The sequence below is a fragment of the Gasterosteus aculeatus genome, chromosome 5 (genome assembly GCF_964276395.1).
Source record: "Gasterosteus aculeatus chromosome 5, fGasAcu3.hap1.1, whole genome shotgun sequence".
In the NCBI taxonomy this organism is placed as follows: Eukaryota; Metazoa; Chordata; class Actinopteri; order Perciformes; family Gasterosteidae; genus Gasterosteus; species Gasterosteus aculeatus.
Window position 1 is genome coordinate 4895785 of NC_135692.1, and position 12221 is coordinate 4908005.

At 44.4% G+C, this 12221-nt stretch overlaps 1 protein-coding gene across 1 annotated transcript; it reads right to left on the reverse strand.

The window, feature by feature from the left end:
• Positions 1-1936: 1936 nt before the first annotated feature.
• Positions 1937-3561, reverse strand: LOC120819483 (uncharacterized). Its single transcript, XM_078103077.1, has 3 exons — positions 3426-3561; positions 3020-3281; positions 1937-2480 (listed from the first exon to the last, which is right to left on the reverse strand). Exons 2-3 carry the CDS (start codon positions 3275-3277, stop codon positions 2076-2078), a joined length of 663 nt encoding a protein of 220 aa, XP_077959203.1. The 5' UTR covers positions 3278-3281; positions 3426-3561; the 3' UTR covers positions 1937-2075.
• Between the last annotated feature and the right edge of the window lie 8660 nt (positions 3562-12221).

The following is a 12221-nucleotide window of genomic DNA, read 5'->3' on the forward strand; positions in this document are numbered from 1 at the left end:
ATTACGACACACCTGTGGGTGTCAGCAGAGCAACTACTCCACTACATCTTTACTATATCTCTACAATGCAAATAGTTATTGGTGCTTTATCAATGCTCTTAGTGTTGCACAGACAACCAGAGCTGAGAAATGAATTCTCTTTACTACACAAATATCTAAAAGGACCAAACTGCCTCTTTGAGCTTCTTGTTTTATTCAATATAATGACTCCAATGGCCCTATATCTCAGCCAATAAAGGACAGCGCTATGCAATCCAAATGAATTACATTCTATTTGTGGCCATATTTCTTTGCCTTCACACACTCCTGTTTCGTTCATTCTGCCTGCCTGTTTATGTTTGGGTGATTGACCTACGTAGAGCCGGTGGGAGGATGGAGAGATTGATGGGCTGGCTGAGGAAAAACAGCAGGGAGAAACCTAACCTAAGGTAAATTAGTTTACCGTAACACTGACAATGTCCGTGTGCCCGGTAGCATGGCCCAAAGAGCATCCGGCTGTTCAGCTATCAATACAACCTTTTCTTTTGCTTCTGTTTTTCAAAGGCGAATGAACAGAAAGGTTGAAATTGTGATCATCCATACTTATAGCTGTGATTTTGCATCATTATAAGGCATTGTGTATTTTTCTATATCGGCTTTCGCTGTGTTTTTCTCACATTTTACCATATATTGGTCAGTCTCACTATGGGAGTCAATAGGCCGCTCCCTTCTTAATGACTGCATTTACTGAGATCTTCATCCAGTCCACTCAACACTTTTCAGATCGGCAATGTGGTAAACCGAATGAAATGATCCTCGGAGGTTAGTCACTGTTTTCACAATGGCCTCCATCGTCTTGAAATAATGATTTCTAAGACAACAGACGAGTTTTGTGGCGATTATATCAGCAGCCTTTTGCTTCTCAGCTGGGAAAGCCAGGCACTTGAACGTTAATACGTCCCGTAAAGTGACTCATGGATGGAAAAAGAGGACTGCTGTTTGATGTAACTGAACAGAGATGGCTGTTGAGACCTTTATCCTGAAACATTGTTAAACAGTATTGGCAGACTACCCATGGGCCAGCAGAGCAGCTAATATAAGCAGCTACATTTTGTAGGAAACGTCTCCGCTGCATTAATTGACAACTTCAAAATGAATGAAATAATGAGCAGAACCTAATATCTCCCATTTGTCATCTCAGCAGGAGAAACAGCCTGATTTGGCATTTTAATGGAGTTTAATTCTATTCTTATTCAAGGGTTTCAAAAGCCCTTGGTTGTGCAATTCATTCCGATTTAAACACAATGTAAAAAATTCAATTTGGATTTGTGGTTATTTGAAAGGTAGTAATATTACAATGTATATTATTGGACCATTTAAATGTCACTCTGTAAGCTTTGCATAGACTGCACGGCTGTGACTAACACTTCATTTCCTATCTTGAAGATTGCACAAGATTTGCAGCTTAACCCTTTTTTCTTTTATTAAAATACTTTTGCATAAACACGTAATCCTTGATGGTGGCCATTAAAGATACTGTCACATACTGTCATTTTTTATCAAAGCATTCAGAATCAATAACATCAATGAGATAAGGGTGGTGTGACTGAGGTATTGGCATTTGTTGCTTCTGGTAGTCTTTGCTGCCCTCTAGGTCGAAGGAATTGTACACGCATGAGTTCAAGTACACAATATCTGAACATGATATTTACAGTATATTTTCCTTTCTGAATTTGCGTGCAGTTGAAACATGCATGTGGCCAATAATTATTCAAATTATACGTTGACTCCACTCTGCATTTTAATAAAAAAATGTTAAAAACACAATTGAAGTACTGTTGAAAATTTGAGTCAAAAAAACAATGAGTCTTATTTTCTTGTGAAGACACTTAATGGACACCTGCTCCAAAAAAATACATTCATAACTGTATTAATGCATCATGTACATTCTAGTGGTTGTCTGAGGCTTCTTACTGTATGTGTATGCAACATATTACAGGTTTCCTATTGAGGGTGCAGTACACTTGTTTATTGAGGTCTATTGAGGTCAAATAAAAGAACCCAATTTCCACATCTCCTTCTCATCCCCCAGTCATTTATTTTTGCTCATCCCTCTCAGTCTGGCACTTCTGGAGGCAGGCCTCACACAGGGCGCTCTCTTTGACCAGATGAAACCTGCTCTCGGTCGTCATGGACTCTTGGATGGCCATCCCTTTGACGACAATGGGGTTCCTGTCCAGCTTGACCGTCTCCAGTTTGTTCATTCTGGAGAGGCATCCGGGGAGGAGGGTGAATCGGTTGTCGGAGAGGCCGATATGGCGGAGCTCCTTCAGCGCGCCAATGGAGAAGGGAAGGTCGTGCAGCCGGTTGATGCACAGGTTGAGCGTGCATAGTTTCGTCAGAAGGCCGAGCTCCTTAGGGACGCTCGTCAGGCGGTTGTTGCACAGGTTCAGAACCAGAAGGTTCCGGAGACGGCCGATACTCTCTGGGATCTGCTCCAACTGCAATAAAACAAAAAGCACATACTGTAGTAGACATACTCCTCAGGGAGTGTATGAGTTGATTCATTCACTAATTGTGTACTGCATGAAAAAAAAACCTTGGTATAAACAGTGAGCACAGATTATTCAATCATTTGAGGTCCCCATCTCTTGCAAGGGCCATGAGATAGATTCTGGTCTTAAAGTCTTTTAGGACCTGTTTTGAATGTCTACTAACTAATCAATGTCTACTATACACAGTATACAAAGCATAACAGTAGCACACAAACAACAAACCTATCATATATCCCAGGAAAATCAAAGGAATGCTAACTTGCATAAACCTTAAAAACTATTGAAGCCCACCATCCCACAATGCAATACTGTCCCGGTAGGGTGAACACTCCGAGCAGTGCAGACTTTGTGTACACATTTCCAGGTATATTTCTATCGGACCACCAAAGCTCCTTCAGAGCAACGTAAGATATGAAATAGTTGTTTGGTGTTATATATTAATAACGTAGCCTTTTGAAGCGTATTTTCCTAAATGTCGTACTCACATAGTTGCTGTGCAGATCCAAAACACTGATGCTGATGAAACTCTCAATGAAGTCGGGGACCATTGTGATCAGGTTCCTGCTCAGGTCCAGTTCATCCATCACACACAGCCCCTGGATGCACTGTGGCACCACGGCGATCTCCTTAAAACTAAGATTTAAACGACGTCTTCCATCCGTCGTCAGCTCCACGCAGCTCTGAGCCACTTTCAAGGAGATCTTCTTAACTTTGGTCCTTTGGCTTTTCTTCCCCATGGTCATTCTGCTGTGGGGAGGTACAGTAAAGTGGAAAGAAAAGGTTCATTCAATAACAACAAGCCAGGTGGTTGTTAGACAAGGAAATAGGTGACATGTTGTGCAGCTGCTGTCCGGCAGACAGACTCGCTTGGGATTTGTTTTCTGTTGTTACCAGGCAACTGCTGTCGGCTCTCAGCAGAGTTTATGTCTGTACAGCAGGACGCTTTACTTCTCCCGCTGTCTGTATTCGAAAGACAATTTAAAACATTACAGAAACCGTTTCTAGGAATATTGTGTTTGAAATAATGATCACATATAACGGTGTTGATGTTGTTGACTGTCTAAATAATAGTGAAAGCCTTTTAGTTTTCAGGTTTGCTCAAAAAGCAGTATTACTAATCTGCTGATGGCATAGATTATTTTCATGAGCTAAATTGTTTGTATGCTTGAATGATGATATATATATATATATATATATATATATATATATATACACAGAGAGAGAGAAAAATCTTACCAATCGTACCAAACTGTGTTTGTAAATATTTGTTTATTTAATGGATCCCCATTAGCTGATGCCTTAGCAGCCGCTAATCTTCCTGGGGTCCACAGAGAGGACAAAATAGTTTTCACTAAGCTTTGATATGATTGCAGCTGTGTGGCTGTAACGGAACTGTCTTACGCGCACAGACGTCTGCCGGGACAGTCTGACCAGCGACTCAGCGATCTAAATTTATCCTAATGCATTTCATACGATGCACTTTCACACAAAACCCCACGCAGTACTTCCCAACTACCAGTAGGTGGTGCTGTCTTTTTACTCTACTTTGAAATCATCCCTAGTGAAGCAGCTCTGCAATTAGATTAATTAATGTTGTTTGCGAACAATTAGAGAGGCGATGTAAACAGTGCTGGAAGTCATGTAAGTCTTTCGTATACCAGCAAGTCGTATCAGGTGCATAACATCAGGATAAACAGACAAAGACAAGCTCTTTTTAAATGCACAATGTCTGTTCAGACATGGAAAATGTGCTTAGTTTGAGGAATGCGACTATTGACCCCTGTCCCCACCAGCTTTGTATCTCTTTTGCACATCCACAATATTGTCATTAGCCAACGAGTGGGAGGATATTGATCAATTTGATTGCTGTGGTTCAAAGATGTGTATCAAGCTTTGTTTCAAAGCAGTCCACTGCATTAAGCCACATGAGGCCACATGGTTTTTGTAATGTTTTATAGCTCAGATACAGATTATCATCACTGAAAATCTCCATTACTAAGGTCTACTTAAATGGTAAATTATAAATGTAAAAGCAGTTTCTGATTGATTCCTCACCTTCTTTGCCATAATTATTGCAGAATTTTGTGAGACATGCATTAACCAAGCTAAAATCAGGTCACTTATGATACCACATCAAAAAGAGTATATTATTTGCTTGTAAACGCACACTTGACTCATGCCGATAAATATAATCACCCCACCCAACGGGAAAATGTGCTTGGTTACGGGTTGGATTCCACTGTGTCTGTCAAAGCGAAAGCAGGCATGCAGACTGTGAAAAATGTTGCCACAAAATGCCATACATTTGCTAATGTTAGACTAAAAACAAAACCCTAACTCAATAAAAAGATGCTAGATGTGATTCCGTTGAGTCATAACTTAACCCCTTTTTAACTGTTTAGAGTTTAGTTTGGGTTTGTTGGTACTTGTGAGACAGTAAAAAAGCTTTTCATATTCCGTTGAATGGTGGGAACCATCCATCCATCAATCCATCCATCCATTTTCAACCACTTATCCGGGGTCAGGTCGCGTGGGCAACAGCTCCAGCAGGGGACCCCAAACTTCCCTTTCCCGGGCCACATCTACCAGCTCTGACTTTTGCGCTTGTATCATGCTCTCACTTACTGTTAAAACTTGAAACAGCATAGTCTACCTTAAACAGCGGATGGTGAGGTGAGCAGCTCCGTGAGAACAAAGTAAACCGTTGTATGTGAGTTGTGTACATTGTGAAAGAAGATGTATTTTGTGTCATAATTTACAGCATATCTGGAGTTTTATGAGGATCACGAATTTGATTCTTCCTCTCCAGCATGCTGCAGCACACTTTGTTTTGTTCATTTACTATTGTTTAGTAGATTTATTCCAAACAAGAGCAGAGCTGGTTGCTTTGCAGACATAAGTGATAGCTTGGTGGACGTGTTTAGGAAAACTGGCACCACGGCGGTAGAGGCATTTGTGTGTGTGTGTGTGTGTCTAAGCTGTGAATGGGGGGCGGCTGCCCTCTAACTATGTGACCATTGGGTCGTTTTGGCCTTGAACTGTGAGTTCAAAGAGCTCCTTTCCTTTCTCAAAATGTTGTTCACGTTTCATTCTGGAAAGCTTAATGGGGACTTGACAGAACATTCACTCGGCATTTGAGAATGTGTTTTTGGGGGCGGGTGAGTCTATCAGTCATGTGGTAGTTGTTTGATTAAGACTAATGTAATGCCAGGATTTTTGTATTTTGGACATCTGCAGTATCTTTGACTGTTTTAGGGCTGATTATTTGACTAAATAATAGGCAAGGTACTTACATACTTACAGTATGACTGGCCTTAATGGATTTCACTAATTCACCAGACATTTAGCAGTGTGTGCTATTGACAAAAAACCCTCTTCTATCAACTTAAATTTAAGCGAGAATTGGTATCTACTGTACGCTCAGTGCATTTTGAGAAGAACCACAATGAAATGTCCCTTGCGGCCTACACGGTAGAGAATGTCTGCGATTGGACAACACGCCCATGAGTTTAACTATTTTTGCATGCATGGCGTGTGTGACTCTGGAAATGCATTATGCTTCTCAGTATCGAGTGACAACATCTTGTAAATGGGATACTGTTTGTCTAAGAACACTGATTTCCATTGCCGTTATCAAGCATTGGTTCTGATTCAAGCAAAATAACATAATCTTCCAGGTTATTGTAGAATGATGTCATTGTTTAGAGAACCCGTTGTCCTTTACCGTCCGCCAAGCTCCTTGGGTCATTTCTTGGAAGAACTGGACATTCTCCTGTCCAACTTCCCTGAAAATGGCCCTCCGCTCATCCTCCTGGGTGACTTCAACATCCAGACAGAGAAGTCATCTGACCTCTTCACCTTCACCATCACCTACTTTCTTCTTTCGCTCTGTCACTCAGTCCCTCACCTCCTACTCACAAAGCCGGCAATCACCTTGACTACATCTTTACTAGAAACTGCTTTACCACTAACCTCTCTGTAACTCCACTTCATGTGTCTGACCACTTCTTCATCTCTTACTCTCTCCCACTCTCTATAACTAACGACCCTGCCTCATTGACTGACTCTGTACCTGTTCGTCGCAACATTCGCTCCCTCTCTCCCTCCTCCCTAGCATCCTCTGTTCTATCAGCTCTCCCTTCCACCGACTCCTCACTCTTACATCCGAATGCTGCGGCCGAGACTCTCCTCTCAACGCTTTCCTCCTCTCTAGACTCTCTCTGCCCTCTGACGACCCGACGGACTGGCAAATCCCCTCCGGCTCCGTGGCTGTCTCAACCGGTGCGTGCCATGAGAGCCACCATGCGAGCATCGGAAAGGAGATAGCGTAAATATAAACAACCTGACGACCTGCTTGAATTTCAATCTCTTCTCTCCTCTTTTTCTGCTTCTATCTCTGCTGCCAAAAGCCCCTTCTACCAATCCAGAATCAAATCTTCATTTTCTAACCCCAAAAAACAATCTTCTCCAACCTCCTCGAACCCCCTAGTTCTCCTCCACCCTTCTTCCGGGTGACTTTGTCAACTACTTTACCAAGAAAATAGCTGACATACGCTCCTCTTTCTCAAACCCACCTCCTACTTCTACCTCCTCCTCTATCGCCCTCACTTTCCTCCTTCACCCTCCGGTCTCCTAACCAAATTCTTACCCTTGTAACCTCTGCCCGTCCGACCCCATTCCATCACATCTTCTACAATCTATCGCACTTGACCTTCTTCCTTTCCTCACCTGTCTCATCCACAATGCCCTGTTATCTGGCTGTTTTCCCAATTCTTAAGAGTTAATCCTCTCCTGAAGAAACCTACCCTCAACCCTTCTGAAGAAAACAACTACAGACCGGTCTCTCTTCTTCCCTTTTTGTCCAAAACTCTTGAACGTGCGATCTTTAACCAACTCTCCTCCTATCTCCACCATAACAACCTCCTTGACCCCCACCAGTCAGGCTTCAAGGAAGGCCATTCCACAGAGACTACTCTCCTTGCTGTCCCAGAGCAACTCCACACTGCTAGAGCCACCTCTCTCTCCTGTCCGCATCCTTCTGGACCTCTCTGCTGCATTTGACACAGTCAACCACCAGATCCTTATTTCCTCCTGTTACGTCCCCAGATATCTGGGTTCGTATAATGATTCTGATTCGGGGATTACTTGTAGTTGCGTGTGTGTGTGTTTTTCAGGTAGGATTGGGACCCGGAGCTCCACCCTCCTCGTCAGTGGTTGCAGCTGGCTGGGCTCATTAAAAAGCCCAGTTTTGGACCAGTTCGGGGCGCTGCATGCTTGCTGCATGCTTGCTGCATATTCCCTGCATATTCCCAGCATATTCCCATATGTTGCCTTTGGTTTGTACCCTGTGTGAGGATATATTCAATAGTGTTAAATAACTTGTGTTTCTTTTGGAACGTGTAGCAGCAGGAGGGAGCAATTGTTTGTTTGTGTCATTTGATTAATTATTTGTTTCCTCTTTTGTTCACAGGGAGTGGGGAGTAGATTTAGAGCTACCCCGGGGTATACATCACGCGTAGGTTTACTTCTCTGTCTAGAAACACCAGTTTAGACCTGAGCGGACCACCACCTGTAAGTTTGGTTAGGGCGCCTTGACCGTGTGCCAGGTAGAGTGTTTTCAATTGGGGGTTAGTACAGGTTAGGGGTGGGGACCTTTTTGTTTATTTCTTTGTTTTGGTCCGGCCAGCCCTCCCCTTTTCCCAGAAAGTTATTGTTTATTTATGTGTTTATTTTGTTAGATAAAAGCGTTCTACTGTATTTGGTGTTTGTCCTTTTCTCGCACCGCGACTCCATACCCCTTTTGCTGGCACCGGTGGGCCGGAGCAGTGGGTTGTCATGTTCCCCTCCCTTTTTACATTACATGTCATTCAGCAGACGCTTTTATCCAAAGCGACGTACAATAAGTGCATTCAACCATAGGGTACAAACTCAGGAGAACAAGAAACAAGAAAGTGCAATTTCCTCAAATAAGCCAATTTACAATTTGCTATAGATGAGTGACGTTATAAGTACAATTCAAGTGCTACAATTTGTTAGTCTTTAGTCGAGGTAGAGTCTGAAGAGGTGTGTCTTTAGTTTGCGGCGGAAGATGTGAAGGCTCTCTGCGGTCCTGGTGTCTTCAGAGAGCTCGTTCCACCATTTCGGCGCAAGGACAGCAAAGAGTCGTGATCTAGTTGAGTGTTTTGCTCTCAGTGAGGGAGGAACGAGTAGTTTTGCAGATGCAGAGCGGAGAGTGCGGGTTTGGATGTAGGGTTGGACCATGTCCTGGATGTAAGCTGGACCCGATCCATTCACAGCACGGTACGTGAGCACCAATGTTTTGAACTGGATGCGGGCAGCCACCGGTAGCGGGTGAAGAGAGCGGAGGAGTGGAGTAGTGTGGGAGAATTTCGGAAGGTTGAAGACCAGTCGAGCTGCTGCATTCTGAATGAGCTGCAGAGGTCGAATGGCTGTGGCAGGGAGACCAGCCAGGAGGGAGTTGCAGTAGTCCAGGCGGGAGATGACAAGAGCCTGAATCAGTACCTGCGCTGCCTTATGAGTGAGAAGGGGACGTATTCTCCTGATGTTGTAGAGCGTGTATCTACAGGATCGCGTTGTCGCAGTGATGTTGGGAGTCAGGGAGAGTTGGCTGTCGAGTGTGACGCCGAGGTTCTTAGCGGTCAAAGTGGGCGTTAGCACGGAGTTTCCAAAGTTGACTGTCAGGTCCTGGGTAGGCGAATCTTTTCCGGGAAAGAGAAGTAGTTCAGTCTTGTCGGGGTTGATTTTCAGATGGTGGGCGGACATCCACTGAGAGATGTCAGTAAGACAGGCAGCAATCCGAGCCGCCACATGGGTGTCCGAGTGAGGGAAGGAGAGAATTAGTTGGGTGTCATCGGCATAGCTGTGGTAAGAGAAGCCATGCGAGCGAATGACAGCGCCAAGAGAGTTGGTGTAAAGCGAGTACAGGAGGGGACCCAGCACGGAATCCTGAGAAACTCCAGTAGTAAGAGGACAAGGTTCCGACACAGATCCTCGCCAGGTTCTCCCGCCTGCTACTTCTCGCATGCTAAGCGAGCGCTCTACCATTTGAGCTAATCCCCCACTTTTGGGAGCTGGAACGTAACAATTGGGGGCTCGTCCGGGATCTTGGCACCCCGCTGCTCAGACCACCCTGTGGTTGGTGATTGGGGTGTGGTGTTGGGGTGAGAGTAAGGTTTAGTTTTTTTTTGTCTTGCCTGGTAGTTTTTCCTGTCCTTTAGTTTGTAGTATTGGTAGTTTGTAGTGTTCGTTGTGCACGTAATAGTGCAGGGTTATGGTTTGAGCATGGCAACTTCTTCGGATGTGGCAGGCTTTATTTCGGAGCCCTCGTTGGGTTCATTGGTTAACCTGCGTAAGGTGGATTTGTTAACGCTAGCGGACCACTACAATCTTACAGTTGAAAAGCAGGCTCGTAAAGAGAAGTTGGTAATGGTGATCAAAAGCCATTCATTGAGTCTGTCTAGAGCAGGAGTTATGGCTGTGGAAACAGAGGATGAGAAGGATGAGGGCCCTGTAGAGAATCTCTCACCAGCAAGGCCAAAGGGCAGTGTTGGAGATGGGGAAGCCCCAGTGCCTCAAACTCTGCCAAAGTATGCACAGTGGTCTCCTGAGTTCTCAGAGTCTGTAGAGGTTGCTCGGCTAAAGTTGAAAACGGCCCGGCTGGAAGCAGACCAAAAAGACAGGGAAGACAAAAGGATGTATGAGATAGAAATGAGAAAAATAGAGGCAGACAAGGAGGCTCGTATTCACATTTGACGAATGGAGCTTGATGCTGAGGGATCTTCTCACCCAGTGGGTAAGACCGGCCATTTTGATGTGGGAAGGAATATTGCGGTGGTTCCCCCATTTCGTGAGTCTGAGGTAGACTCTTATTTCTCTGCCTTTGAGCGGGTAGCTGCTGCTCTGCAGTGGCCAAAAGATGTCTGGCCTCTACTCTTACAATGTAAGCTAACTGGGAAGGCCCAGGATGTCATGGCCTCTCTCTATAGAGGACAGTTTACATTATGATGTGGTCAAAGCTACCGTTCTGCGTGCCTATGAGCTAGTGCCAGAAGCTTATAGACAACGCTTTAGAAATTACAAGAAAAAGAGTAGTAAAACATTTGTTGAGTTTGCTAGGGACAAAGAGTCGTTGTTTGACCGCTGGTGTGCAGCCAATAAAACATCTACTTATGAGGCTTTGAGAAATCAGATTTTGCTGGAGGATTTTAAGAACCACTTACCTGAAAGAATTGTGATGCATCTTCGTGAAAACAAAGTGGCGACGTTGAGTCAGGCAGTGGTCCTGGCCGATGAATATGCCTTAACGCATAAAACTGTGTTTACAGCAGGACATCTGTTTCACCTGCAGCTGGTGCATCACGCTCTTCAGACCCTCCTTCAGGAACTTGGTGTCTCAGGCTCTGCTCTCTCCCTTCTCTCGTCCTACCTCGATGGCCGCACCTACCGGGTAACCTGGCGAGGATCTGTGTCGGAACCTTGTCCTCTTACTACGGGGGTTCCTCAGGGTTCCGTCCTGGGTCCCCTTCTCTTCTCGCTCTACACCAACTCTCTCTGCGCTGTCATTCGCTTGCATGGCTGCTCCTACCACAGCTATGCCAATGACACCCAACTAATTCTCTCCTTCCCTCCCTCGGACACCCAGGTGGCGGCACGGATCTCTGCCTGTCTTACTGACATCTTTCAGTGGATGTCCGCCCACCATCTGAAAATCAACCCGATAAGACTGAACTACTTCTCTTTCCAGGAAAAGACTCTCCGACCCAGGACTTGACTGTCAACTTTGGCAACTCCGTGTTAACGTCCACTTTAACCGCTTAGAACCTCGGCGTCACAATCGACAGCCAACTCTCCCTGACCTCCAACATTACTGCGACAGTAATCCTTGCTCCGAAATGGTGGAACGAGCTCTCTGAAGACACCAGGACCACAGAGAGCCTTCACATCTTCCGCTGCAAACTAAAGACACACCTCTTCAGACTCTACCTCGACTAAAAGACTAGCAAATTGTAGCACTTGAATTGTACTTATAACGCCACTTATCTATAGCAAATTGTAAATTGGCTTATTTGGGGAAATTGCACTTTCTTGTTCTTCTGAGTTTGTACCCCTATGGCTGAATGCACTTATTGTAAGTCGCTTTGGATAAAAGCGTCAGCTTAATGACATGGTGGATGCATGGACAAGGTGACCCTGAGACAAGCTATTTTTCCTTAGATCTGCTCGACAAAGATTCCCACACAACAGCTTAAGTGAATCATACTTAGAGGTGATGATTAATACATCTTGTGAGGCCTCATTACCAAGTTGTTTCTGTAAAACAAATCCAAGTGTAAGACAAATCATTTTTAGAAGAGCAAACATAATAGCCCACCACTATTTGTAATAAAGGGCACCTTATATTTAAACAAATCAGAGTTTTTTTCTGTGTTCCACCTACTGGAACTCTTCCACTCTTCTAAAGTTGATGACTGGACTAAGAGTATTTATTTCCAAACACACTGGATTGGTTTGCAGGCCTCTGGCACTAGACCGGTGTGTCTGGTTGATTAGTGGTGTGTGAGGACCAGGCCTTAGAGTAGCAACGTTTACTTACAGTGCAAAAGCGGAAGAAGTCACTTCTTTTATGTTTGTTTGTGGATTTTTAGTTGGGATTTCCTGTGCATTAAA